The sequence below is a fragment of the Haliaeetus albicilla genome, chromosome 11, assembly GCF_947461875.1.
Source record: "Haliaeetus albicilla chromosome 11, bHalAlb1.1, whole genome shotgun sequence".
Classification (NCBI taxonomy): Eukaryota; Metazoa; Chordata; class Aves; order Accipitriformes; family Accipitridae; genus Haliaeetus; species Haliaeetus albicilla.
The window spans coordinates 24,107,139-24,120,956 of record NC_091493.1 but is presented as its reverse complement, the minus strand read 5'-3'; the positions used below and the strand labels follow the sequence as shown (position 1 = coordinate 24,120,956).

Below are 13,818 nucleotides of genomic sequence, written 5' to 3'. Positions count from 1 at the left end.
GCATAGTGTATAGTACTTCAGTGATGGGACCATGTTATTCTAGAGGGATGTACTTCAGCATATGTGAAGAGCCTCAGTCCAGACTGCAACATGCAGAATTGTCATTAGTATTAAGAGTATCACATAGTAGTTGCAGAACTGGTGCCCAACAGGAGGTCGTGTTTGTAGCCCTAAAAAACAGTATTTGGGTAAAATACATTTTTCTTGCGTATTCTTTGGGAATCATCATCGCTTGTTGTTTGGGTGTGCCTTTCTCCTCAGGCCACTGTTTAGGCTGCCTGCTGCAATTAAGTTTTCATTTGAGCTCTACCTTGAACCAACTGGTCAAACATCAGTTAGAATTCCCACAAAAATGTTAAGTCCTCCTGTGTTTCAGTCCCATAAAACAAACCCCAGCATTACCTAACATCCTATTCCATTAAGAAGTGCTGAACAGCATGCATATTGATGTCACATGCATATGAGTATCATAAAATATTCATGTGTATTTATGCATAGAAAGAAATTCCAGTAATTCTGCATCCTTGTCAAATGAATACACTATTCACTGTTTCCAGTCAAACATCTATTTAAACCAATTAGCTATTTAGCACACTTTTTCTTTTTCTTAATGCAATAGCTCATTTGCATTGAACTTCCATTTGGATGTGATTTTCTCATTCAGATGTCTTTCTTTACATGGGTCATTGATGACAAAAGTACTAAGTACTTTTAATTAGTACACAGTATCTGCAGCGTTTCCAGGATGACCATATTATATTCTGTAGAAATACAGCTCTTGTACATAAAAGGCACATACAGACATTGTTTAAAATTGTTCTTATAGAGCGACTGTGATGGCTCAATTCAAGGAAAAGGAAAAGTATGGTTTTAAGAAGAGCTAATGACGTGATCAGTAGGCTGGTGGGAGAAGCAGTAGGGCTTTGCCTGGTTTGGTTATGCAAGAGCTCTGGAAAGCTGGCTGGCTCACTTATTGCTTCTGCTGCCAGCCCAGGCAGGGCTGGTGTTTGTGGGGCAGCCACTATCCCTGGCAGAGGGGGATACACTTCTAGCAGCAGCAGCAACCACCTGGCTCTCCTGTTGCACAGGCAGGAGGAGTAACCTTAGGCTGCAAGACCTCTTTTGTGGCCTCTATTACAGTTGTGTTTCTGTCCACAAACCTTAAGCAGGCTCTGATGGTAACACCTGATATATCAGATAAATTCTTGAGATTGCTTTTTTCCCTTTACTCATCCTCTTTCACTCTAGCACTGCTGCAATTCACAGTAAATCACAGTCATGTGGTATTATGTACTTGTTATTTCCACATAAGCACAAAGGCAAATTTTTCCCTAAAATGACCCTCTTTCAACTACTTGCATCTTTAATTTAATCTATGTGTTTGTTTTTAACACAGTGTGTGTGTAAACAGACCACTGTGTTCAGAGATCTGTCTGCTTTTAAAAAACCTCATAGTTTCACCTAGTACTTGCTCACAGGGAAGAGCTTCTAAGCTGTCAGGGCTGTTGGTGGGTTTTGGGGAGTGGTGTGAGGAGGATTGTTTTTTGTTGGTTTTGCCGCCTTTTAATAAAGGGTGGCTTCCTACTTCACAGTAGTAGTTTAAGTTAATGTTGCAGTGGGTCCAGTTCAAATGTCTCAGAGAGGAAAGCAGATGGCAGAAACAATATAAGCATCTCAAGTTTATAATTTGAAGCAACAAATTGTCTCCCATAGTTGCCTGGACATGAATTCTGCTCTTAATCAGTATTGCTGACTGTGTATCCTTCCTTGAGAGTAAGAGGAGAAGGACAGAAAAGGGAAAAATAACAAGAACTAAATGTAACTGAAGCTGGGAAGGTCAGAGGTGCCATCATTAAATGTCAGATACAAGATTGCTGCTGTAACACTGCAATTCTTTGATTCTCTCAAGATTAAAAAAAAAAAAAAAGCCACAAAAAAGAGCAGGCTCGTAAAAACTCTCTTAATGTATGACTGCAGCGTGAGGCTTATGTTTCACCTCCCCCAGCTATAAGAATACAAATTGAGATGTAGAAAAAATACGTATAATAATCTGCCTGATACTTTTATGGTTCATCTGAGTTATAGTAGTCTCTTCTGCAATGATGAAGATCAGAAACTTACTCTTATGTTTTTAAAAAATTGAAGAAAAAATTCTCACATTTGCACACGACTTAAGAACTCAAATCTTGAACCCAGCACATAATGAGGCTTGCAATAAAAGCATGAGCTGACAACACTGATAAGGATATGTACAAGAGATGCCAAGCTTCGCAGAATTAGAATTGGCTGTATTCCTCTGAATGTGCCCTTTGGGGGCTTTTTGTTTGATATTTAGATGCTTTTTCTAAAAAATGTAGTTATCCAGTTGATCACTTCCTCCATTTTAGTTACAGCATTATTTTATTAAATGTCAAGGATCTAAACATGACTGCAGCAGGAAAAATTGTATTAAAAAAATTGGCTTTATGTAGCACAGTTTTGGAATTTGTCTGTATGGCTGGAAAAACATCATTTTGACTCAAATTCAAACCTATTATAAGTAGAAATAATTTTAGAGAAGTCAACTAGTGTACTTGTTTATCCCAAACCTAAAGTTGTCACACAAGTATACTGTAAGCCCCTGTTACTGAAACTGAAAGAATGATCAAATACTGATGAAATACATTTGACATATTACCAGTATTTAAGACACTTCTAAAATCTGGATTGGCTCTTGATTATGCAGAAAAGTAAGATAAGTTCTTGCATCAAGTGTCTTGCTCTCCATTCTAGTTCATCTCTGGGGTGCAGGTGGGGAGGGATATGTCTACCATCAATGTGTGTCTTAAAGGTCTGCAGAAGGAAGTCCTGAACAGTGGTGGTTAACAGTAAAGAAAACTAGATTGTTTCTTCATTGCTTAAAAGTTCCTGTTGTTTATTCCCCATACTGACTTAAAATTTTCTGACTGTAAAAATATTGCCCACTGCAGGATAGCATTCACCTGCTTGCCCTTAATCACATACAAAACTGTTTACAATACTGGAGTCCCAGCTGCTGTGCAGATCATGATGTCAAAGAGAATTATGTACTCGGGTGTAGAAGCAATTGGTACAGCCAAAGTTCTATAAACAATGATTGCTGGGGGCATTTTTTCATATTCACATCCTTTGTAATACAGAACAGGGAAGTAAGAGAGGAATCATAGGTTTCACTCTGCAGGATGGTTGCCTATGCTTGAAACACACTGTAAAGACATAGCACTCATCTGTAAATCATAAGCTTTAAGCCTCTAGGCTTTGTTCAGTGGAATCCTAGCTCCACTGAACTTAATGCTAAAAGTCATACTGCCTATACAGCGAAGTCAGGATTTCACCCTAAAGTTCTGGTACGTGCTGACCTACTGTGTTGAATAAGAAACTAGAAGTTCAGGTTACTCACCTTGTTGCAATATCGCATCCTATCAAAACTTCCTTTGCAAAGCCATCAGAAATCATGCAGTTGGTAGTGATTTGTCTAACTGCACACAATCCAAATATGTCCATTTCTTGAAATCACATTTGCCACATGACCTGAAAAATGGAAAGAAGATGCATCTTCATCTCATCTGCTTTACCCAGCTTTTTAGTTGGGTAAGTTTTTACTTCAGATTTGTTTAGTCCGTTTTTCTATACCATTTATAACTTAGGTAGTAACTTCAGGCAGAAAAATGGAGTTGTGTCAACCTGCACAGATGCAACTAGAAGACATCCATGATCAAACCCTTGGCAAAAGGAAAAGTGGTATTTTATGGACAAAACAATGAGAGAAATGTACTAAAAATCAAGCTGTACCACACTTGGAAGAAGAAACCAGGGAGAAGTATAATACCTAATTTTAACTGTATTCTGAAGAAACATGAATTTCAATGTATAGCTGAATAGAATGTTTTGAGTGTCAGGACTTTTATTAATATAACAATATTTCATCGAGTGAAGATAAATAAATCACAGCTATATACCATTTCACTGCCACAGCACATTGTAAAGAAAATGTGTGAAAGAGTAGTAATAACACTAAAAAAAAAAAAAAAAAGGTTAATTTTATTTTGTGCCAGATACTTCCAAAGCCATAACAAACTATTCCACTAGGTCATGAGAATATAGCTCAGGAAAGGTTCATATGTCATCTGGATTGCGCCTGTTTGGAACGCTGAAAAACTTTTTGGCAAAGTTCAATTAATTTATCTTTTAATTACAAGTGTGATGATCTAGTGCACTTAGGAGTAATACATACTATAAATACTCAACTCTGTAAAGATGTTAATATAATTTTTGTAAAACCTATTAAGTTAAAATGGTTCCTAAGAAGGGAGTGGACTTTGTACAGAGTTAACAACAGAAAAAGTGAAGGACTCTTGAAAACAAAGAGTTTTTAGGCATATCTTAAATGCTGGGGGAGTGAGCAGAAACATTAGTGAGGAAATGCATCCAAGAACTAAGTGCTACATATAAAGGGCTGCTACTACTTACACGTGGTTACTTTTTGGGGTGTAGCCTGTAAAAGCAAGTGTTGCTAGAGCAGAAAACCCAGACCTCAGCTGCAGTTTATTTAAAAATTCTCTGTTTAGTGCAGGAAAACACAAAAATTTGCGATGAACTCAAAGCATGTGATTAATATTTGCAATCCCTGCAGGATTCCTTATGTGAGAAAAGTTAAGCGCATGCCTAAAAGTTTCGTTGGATCAACCTCAGCATGCTATAGAGGGGAAATCTCAGAATACGTTGGTTTTTAAAATGAAATAGTTTATTCTCCTGGAAGTTATTATGAATCTCTGCATAGTGCATTCTGTCCTTGTGTGAGCAGCATCTAGACCACATTATATGAAACGTCTCAAATGCTATCTGGTTATTTGTTGAAGCTAAAATGTATATAGTAAGATGTGTTAAGTTGCTTTTAAAACCTGTAAACATACTTTCAAAAATGTAGTTGGATTTTATTGAGTCCTTTAGAACTGAAATTTCTCAGGGATATTTCAAAATATCTAGAAATTTACTTATTTTCTATTAACTTTTAGAAAAACACTAGTTCCATTAAAGTAAATGGAAACTTGAATTATTTGTGTTCTATCACAGCTAACACAGAGATACTTCACCACCTGTAACTTAAGTCCAGAGTGGAGTAGCACTAGAATATTTTACTTGGAAATTGCATTTGCTATAATTTTATATAACTCTGTTAAAAGATATTTTAGGAAATCATTCTGTCTCCCACTTAAATATGTATGCTCAGTTGGATGGCATTTGATTCTTTCAGTCCCCTCATTAACTTCAGGGGAACAGGACGGAGTCAATTGTCACTCTGCAAGCACCTACATGGATAATTACATCAGAATCTGAAATAACTAGGTAGCCACTCCTTGGCATAGGGGTTATGTCTTTTGAGCTTGCATTGGGGTTTGCACATTGGGTAAAGTTCTGGCTCTTGCAAATCAAAGCTCCAAGTGCTGCAAAAGAGTCTGGATTTCAGTTTTGGCCCTCAGTAAATCATACCAGTACAGTGAGAATTATTTCTTTAAGTGGATTTGAATTTTAGAATAAATAACATATTTGAAATGATTCTAGCAAATACAGATATGGCCATGAACTGTTTCAGCTCTGACAGAAACATTATTTCTTTTCTTCTATTGATACTCAGGTTCCAAAATGAACAAGTGGCCTTAATTTGCAAAACTGGGAAAGATACTTGGGATCGGTATGCTATTTCAGAGCTGCACAATGGCATGATAGGCTGCTTGGACACAGACCTCTGTTCTGTGCTTTGTATGCTTTTGTTATAACATATTTACATTTTCTGTCGGGGCCACTGCCAGGATTTATGGGGCCTGGGACAAAGTGTTGAAGTCTTCTGCCTAGCAGCTTGGAAATGTATAATGTGGCTTAAGCCACATACTTTACACTGTGACCCAGCCAGCCTCTTACTATTGCCTCAGTTCCGCTATTTTCCAAGTTTCCACCGTCTCTGAACAACTCACGATAGACATGTTGCAAAGTATTAATAGATTTTGGTCTATCCTCCCTTAAGACCCAAGATCTGCCCTGGCAGTGGCCCTGGGTTTTTCTTCTAACATGCATGTGCTAACCTGGACAGAAGACAACAGCAGGGCTGTTGAGAATGCTTTTTAATTTACTGTTTGTACACTAAGTTATATTATGCTCCAAGAAGTTCAAGACTCGGAGGAGGCAGCTATCCATCATTAGTATTGTTAGTAACAAACAAAGCAGGAAAACACTTCAAAAATAACATAGCTAGATTGGTTTTGGTTTGGTTTTTTTGGTGGGGGTTTTTTGAGCTTTAGCAATGCCTGCACTATTTATTCATTGATTCATGCAAGTGCTTTTTTTTTTTTTTTTTTTGCTATCTGAACAGAATTCCATGGATTCAACTCAAAAGTAGTCAAAGCATTTCTCAAAATAGATGGGAAAAGTTTGTAAATTGATGTGTTGGTGCCAGCATGCCACCACCCTGAGTTACCTTGGTACCTGAACCATGATGCCTGAAGCAGCATGCTCAGGACCAAAATACCAAGTGTCAAGTTCTTGTGGTAAAGCAAAATTTGTAGACATCACTATTGCTCAGAGATCATAAGAAACATTTTAAACTCTTTGTGGACAATTTCTTTGTAAATATTTTCCTTATTTGCAAATTAATTTGTTAGGACCTAATTGAAGAATGAGTGAAGCCATCAGTTCAGTGGACAAAGGTTCAGGTCCATGGAGAGGTCTCATCAGTGCTACAGGGAAGCTGTCAGACAATGTTCAAAAGTCACTTTGAAGAGTCATTTTAATGTAAATTGTGTTAATGTTTTATGGCTACAAAAAGCAAAGGATTTTTTTTCTCTTCAGATGCATCAGTCTGGCCTCTGATATCACATATGCACCATTAGTTTTGACTTTAAACCCAAATTCTTCTTTTTTTTTTTTTTTTTTTCTAACAGGGTAATGAGATAATTGATATATCAACTGACTGTAATTCAGTGTCTTCTCTGGACAACTGCAATTTAGTAAGCAGGAGCGTACATATATATACACATATATGTATGAAAAGAAGTACACACATACACATGTTTATACACATATATGTATACTCCTGTTTGCTAAATATATATATGCACATACATATACATATGTATAGTCCTTTCAGTATTTCTACGAATTATCTTTTGATTCACTGGGTATTACAAATGCTATTATAACAGTATTTACCAAAAAGGGGGTATAACATCATAAAACAATAGTAAGTGGAAACAGAATCTGGCCCTGAGAGACCTGGTATACATTTAAACAGTAATCAGAAAATAAAGTGCATGCAAAATGATAGTTATAAAAATATAACTGGAGAGTGCTACACCACTTTCTTATGCCATAGTCTTAGCAAAGCCTCTGTGAGCCTGAACAGATTGTCATCTTCAGGTAGATGTGCATTTATCTCTGACCCCTATGTTACTTGTTTCTGCATTGGAAATGAAGAGGAGGGTGGGTGGGCGGGCAAGGAAGCTGTTCTTTCAAACTATGTTTTTAGGGAAAAAAAAATCATCTCAGATTAGATTCTAACTTCTTATCTGTTTCTAGCTTTTCAAAGCATTCTCCTGCAGCTATTTGCTAAGCATCTGTGATGGTAATCTGTATTTCTTCAGCTGCAGGTATCTTTTGTTATCAGCTTTTTTATGTGTCTGGCTAATGCTCCCTTCTAGTGAATGTTACTTCTTAGATCATAAATGTAATAATTATTGTTTACAGGCTAAAAAAAAAACCTCCACCAAGTCTACCACAAAGGGATTATGCTTCAGGTATGGCTGTATTAATGTAAATTTAAACTGCATGTCTGTGTATGTTTGATACCTATATACCTAACAGTATTTCAGCTATACATTTCCTCATAATTTGTTTTTAATGAGAGGACAGGATACCATTATCAACAACTCTGAAGGTAGTTCACACATCTGAAATGAGAGGCAAGCAAAACATGGCAAGTTGTCCCAGTATGAAGAAAGAGTAGCAAGTAGCTACTCCTTCAAATTCAGTATTTACTAGGGTTCTGCATGTAGGCTTCTCTAAAAATGGAGAATTCACATCCAGTCCCTCTCTGCCAGAAATCGTGATGTAAAAGTAAATAGGGAAAAAATTGAACAAACGGATCATCACAGATTCAGAATGTTAATACTATTAATGCAACGATGATGTCATGAATTACCTTAGAGGTAGAACTATACTTACTTACACACCACTGCCCACAAACTAGGTCATGCCAATTTTACAAGTTAACAGCTATCTTGTTAAGGAAACAACAACATGAAAACTGAAGCAAAGAGGATGGAGTTTGCAATTTATCAGATAATTTTTCCATGTTTAACATAATTGTAATTTGTGTGCTGTCCTGGAGCTTTAACCAAGAAACAACAAAGTGCAAGGCCCAGAGGTCAGCAATAGTTCTGTTATGTAGAAATTGTTAGTCCTACTTAAAAATGAGATGCGTTAGAAGGACACTCTGGATACAGGGCATGCTCTGCTGTTCAGACTATGTGCAGCTTGCCATTTTCTAATGCTTTTCCAACAGCTCCGGAACAATTTAAAAAACAAGCAAGCAGGCATTTAATTTACTATTCAGTCCAATGTTTTGCTCTGAACTATTTAGGAAATTTTGACCACTCTTTTTTTTAACTGAATATGATAAGTATGGATTGAAAAAACAATCTAAGATAAACGTTTATGTTCGCTATTCCATATCCTTAAATAACTCTAATGTTTGGTTTAGAACATGCAGGCAATGAAGAGGAACAATGGTCAGATGATTTTGTAAGTACATATTTTGGGGTAGTAGGAGGTTACTGTAGCAACAAGTGAGCACAAGCAATAATAATAATAATAAAAGTTTATTTTTCAATCATCTACTTGTGGTTGAACGTAATGCTACTGAAATGTTGTCTTATTTTTTACATCAGCATTATTTACAAGTAGCCACTGATTTTTAGCTACCTCAATTTTTTCTCCATTCAACTTAGAAGTACATTCAGAAGCACTGTCAGTGGTAGCCATGCATGCTAAGCTTTTTGGATAAGTAAGTGCATGGCATCAATTTGAGGGACTTCTCAAAATGAACAATAATTTCAGAAACCAGTAAGATCTTTTATTTAGGGGAGGGAAGATGGGAGGGGTGAGGAGGGGAAACCACTTCTTAAAAATGAAAAACTTCCGGTAAGATTTTAGAGAATACTAGAATGAAGCAAGTCATGGTCATCAGCTGTGTAAAGTAATGGTACAACTATCAGCCTGAAGTGACTAGTTTCCTTCTGGAGTTAGATCCCGAGTACCCTTTTAATAGGAGAGGAAGTGACAGGACACATCAAGAGTCACAGCTGGAACTAGGAAAGAACTGTCCTGTGAAGGGAAACAAGCTGTTGGTCCATAATTTGAAGACTGAGCTGTTGGTGTGAAAGGACTCCTTGGAGATAGCAGGGAGCTCTGGGGAGGAGCAGAAGGGGAGGCAGGCAGGACTGCCAATTTTAGAGGGGGAGCAGTAAAAGTGGAGCGTAACATGTCCTTTTAAGGATACACTCTTGTAATTTAGTTAATTGTACTCCTGCAAGGATATTTGTGTCATACACTGCTATGAAGCCGTAAGTATGTTATGAGATTAGAAATGGCAAGTTCTGTCTTTCTAGGACAGTGATTATGAAAATCCAGATGACCACTCTGACTCTGAGATGTATGTGGTCCCAAGTGAAGAGAATCCTGATGACAGCTATGAGCCGCCTCCAAGTGAGCAGGAGAAGAAGAAGATTCCCTCCGCATTCCCTATTTCTAGGGGTGAATACGCAGGTAGTTATGGAATAGTTGACTATGTCAGCTTGATAATTGCTTACTTATCAGTACCAGAAGAGAAGTGGCCTCAAATGGACTAACCTGTCCTTTCCTCAAGAGTTTGCTTTTAAATCTGACAATCAGGTCTTCAGCTTTCAGGGTTATGATTTGTTATTACAGTATCAAACAGGTTAGTATTGCTGGTAGTGATGTTTAGAATTTATATATAATGTGTCACAGAGGCTTTGATAGACATGTACTAACTACAAAATTCAAGCAAAGGTATGGGAGATATCACTAACTTGGCCCCAGATTCATCCACGTATTTTAATGCAGGAATTCGTATTGAAGATTAAGCACATAAGACTAGACAGGTTCCTTCTTAATCTTTTCTGTATCTCAAATCATTATTCCAAAAGCAGTAAAACAGAGGACAAAGCAGCCCAAATATTCACTCCATATTGTCCTTCAAGATTGGAGGATAAATATCCTGAAAAACAGGACAGGATCAAGATTTTATTTACATCAGTCCAGCATAAAAGCATTTTTTTCTTCCTGTTTTGATTCTTTTCAACCATGGGCAGATCGCACTGAAGTAAATGGAAGTTAGCTTCAGTTAGATGAAGATTTGAGCCATGGGGAAAAGAAACATTGGCACGATGCCTGTTTTCAGTTTTGTATGATACAATACTGTTACTGGTTATAGAATAATCATCAAAGTGCTAAAATGCCACATATGTACTCATAGAAGTTCATCAGCACTTCACCTACGTGTTCTTTGAAAAGGGGAGGAGTTTTAAAAATGACACCCCAAAGGACCTGGCATAATTTCTGTTTCAGTCCCACCCTTTGTGCTGTGTAACAGTTGTCTTTTTTTCATGTGTCAGATATGTTTTTTCTTACTTCCTAACACCAAAGTTCATACTAGCACAGGATATACTAACTAATGCACTATACCACCCAGCCACCACCTTTTCCCTAAGGAGTTAAACAGTTGTTCATACAACAGTCAGTGTCTAAGCACCCTCTGCAGCCTGATACAGAGGACTATGTTGCTACCCTAGATGATCAAATAGGACTAGTTTGCACACAAGTCTCAACATCAGGACCAGCATACACTCAGGTCTGCCTTTTGACCTGAGCTGCAGCCACAGTAAAGACTTGTTTGCACAAGTAGTAGAAGGTGGTCCAGAGGCTAATGTGTAATTCTTACTAAAATTGTTGTTTTCTTCCATATTGAAAGACAACCGCACCAGTCACCAGCAGCTTCCTCCCATCAACAAACCTCTCCCGAGTACGGCCAGTCCAGCCATGTCCAGACCAAAGAAACCATCCGTGCCATCCCTGCCACTGCCACCTCCTGCTGCAAAACCAAAAGTACCACCGAAGCCTAAGGAGTGTAGTGATGATGAGGTAATGTTTATAGATATACTTGTTTTGACAGTTTAAATGACTGATGACCCTGCGCCAATCGTAAGATAGGCTACACAGCAATGCTGTGGCCTGTTCCCTTTCTTAGTCTGTGTGGTACCATATCATTTTGTACATCACAAGCAGTGACCTGCAAGTACCATGCTGATTCCTAGGGGATATCTGCCTACTTCAGGTATCAAGGAGGCTCTTTAGACCACAGAATAGTTTCTGCTCATTCATAACAAGCTGCAGGGGAAAGAGCAATCTCAAAGGCTACCCCAGGACCAAAGGCAAGGGAGGGCTTTTATCCATCAGTCTAGAACTGGAGTAATTTGGTAAAGGGTTTTCAGTCTTGGGGAATCTCATCCACATAGGATGATAAATGTCTGAAATAGCAGTCACTGTGAAATGGCAACCATTGCAAACTGCTGCCAGGGCTTCAATCCCAGCAGTTTGTTGATATGATAGAGGTTTAACTGGTAGATTTGTCCTGTGTTTCTCATAGGATAATTACATTGTGCCAGTGGACAATGACGACGATAACTATATTGAACCCACAGAAAGCAGCATGTCACTACCTACAAGACGTGAGTTTTAGTCATTTAAGCTAATAATTATTGCCTTGCTAGAAACAACAGTGGAAAAAATGGATGAAATCAATGCCTATTTCTAGGGTTCAAAGAGTGCAGGTGCAACTATTAAAGAGAACTCAGCCTGAAAAAAGGCAGTTGGCTCCTTTGGCCCATGACAAGGCCAAGGAAAATTATTTTTAACTTTATTGGAAGCCATGTTTAATTCCGGCCTCTCTCACTCAGCTGTTTCAAAGTCCAGCCCTTGTACAGCCAGGAAGCTTTTTGTGGTATGTCATCTCCCTCCTCATCCAAGGGAGCCACAGCATTAAAATCCTTTGTTTGCTGAAGTGCCTCAGAAGAAGAACAAGCCTTTTTAGATTTTCAGTAGATAAAGACAGACTTTGATTAATTTCTTTTTTTTACCTCACTATTTGAAGTATATTTAGCTGCAGAGTGAAACTACTACAGTCCAAAGGTGAAAAGTAAACAGAGAAGGGTATGTAGATCTGCTCTCTGACATTACTGACCATATCAAACCTATTCAGCAAGGCATGAACACTGAATAATGTTTCCCTTTTAAAATTAAGAGTTGCTTTCTGCCTCACTTGGTTTGTTCAAGGTTACACAAAAAGGATATCACTTGGACCACCTTAGTATTTGTTCTTATTGTAAAAATGCTACTTTGTTAGTTTTTAATACATATATATGTATATATATAAATATATGTGTGTATATACACACACGCACAAGTATATATGTATATGAATAATATATGTTTCTAGCTTCTGTGAACAGACTTATGAAGACAACAAAGTCAGCCCCCACTAATTCTCCAAAGCTGCCTCTTACTTCTGATATGCAAGGTATGTGAAGTTTGTATCACTGTTAAAATAATCTAAGACTGAGGAATATTAAATTACACTTGATGTATTCACAACACAAACCATATGACATACTTCAGTAAAACAAAAATATGTTCCCCTTTAGGTTTTTCTATGTTGTAGCCGTTGGTTTGCCTAGCTTGAATAGTAAGTCTGTATTGAACAGGAATAAAACTAGAACAAGTCATTTGCCCCAAACTAATTTATTTTTAGTCTTTTGCTGTAGTGGAGAAACACAAATGGATTGATACAGCAAGAACAATTACAGGACTCAGTACGTTAGTAATCCCATTTCACTATAGGAATAAAGACTCGATAGTTTAAAACCACATCAAGATTCAACCTTAAAGAAATTCTGTATAGGCTGATGTTTTGCATGTCCTGTGATAACAGTGTTTACATTTAATTTCTATAAAGAGCAATTTATTTGGAAAAAGAAACAAAAGCAGAAGCAAATAACAGGAATCCTATTTGCTTTTGTAAGTGCAGATATACTTGCTTAATCTTCCTTAGCTGTGCTACCTCTGAGTTGTTTTGCATCCTCATCATCTCATTAATTGCTTGGAAGGTAACTTTTGCAGGCTGATCACACAGTTCTTTAAAGGTCTTTGCATATTCATTAGCAATGTGTTTAGCTTTTGCATTGTAAACTACAAATGTTTTTTTTCTGAATGACTTAAGATTTTGTGAGTTACTTTTCAGACATATTAAAATGCCTTTTTCTATCTTAGCCTTTCTATAAATCAGTGTCGAGCAACAACCAGCTCCTGACAGGTGTTACTAAAAAAATAAAACATCTCCCCCTGGTGGGAACTTGGACCCTTTTCAGTGCAATAAAAGCCATGAAGCCTGTCATGAAATTTGTTGAAATATATGATTCAATTTTCATTGAAGAAACTGGACATACATAAGGATGCTGGTGGTTTTGGCTTTTAATATCTGTGCATTAAAATACACCTGTGGGACAGAGCTCAGGGATGGATGCTGGCCATGCAAATGAGCCAGCTTGTATTTATGATTCACCTGATCTCTTCTCCCTGAGAGTCAAGGAAAGGCTAAATGCTACCACAGGTGTGGTAACACATCTTTGCCAAACTGCCCTAGGTTTGCACAACACAAGCATTCATCTTTCTTTG

General features: G+C 37.5%; 1 protein-coding gene across 5 annotated transcripts in view; it reads left to right on the top strand.

Moving 5' to 3' along the window:
- BLNK (B cell linker) overlaps positions 1-13,818 on the top strand; it is a 106,781-nt gene that overhangs the window by 75,967 nt on the left and 16,996 nt on the right. For 3 of the 5 annotated variants that reach the window (XM_069796683.1, XM_069796681.1, XM_069796684.1), the window contains 7 exons: positions 5,654-5,710; positions 7,756-7,805; positions 8,771-8,811; positions 9,678-9,834; positions 11,060-11,229; positions 11,735-11,816; positions 12,584-12,664. In XM_069796683.1, the coding sequence (XP_069652784.1) occupies positions 5,654-5,710; positions 7,756-7,805; positions 8,771-8,811; positions 9,678-9,834; positions 11,060-11,229; positions 11,735-11,816; positions 12,584-12,664 (638 nt within the window). The remainder of the gene's footprint in view (positions 1-5,653; positions 5,711-7,755; positions 7,806-8,770; positions 8,812-9,677; positions 9,835-11,059; positions 11,230-11,734; positions 11,817-12,583; positions 12,665-13,818) is intronic. The other 2 variants (XM_069796682.1, XM_069796685.1) reach the window with 1 other exon arrangement.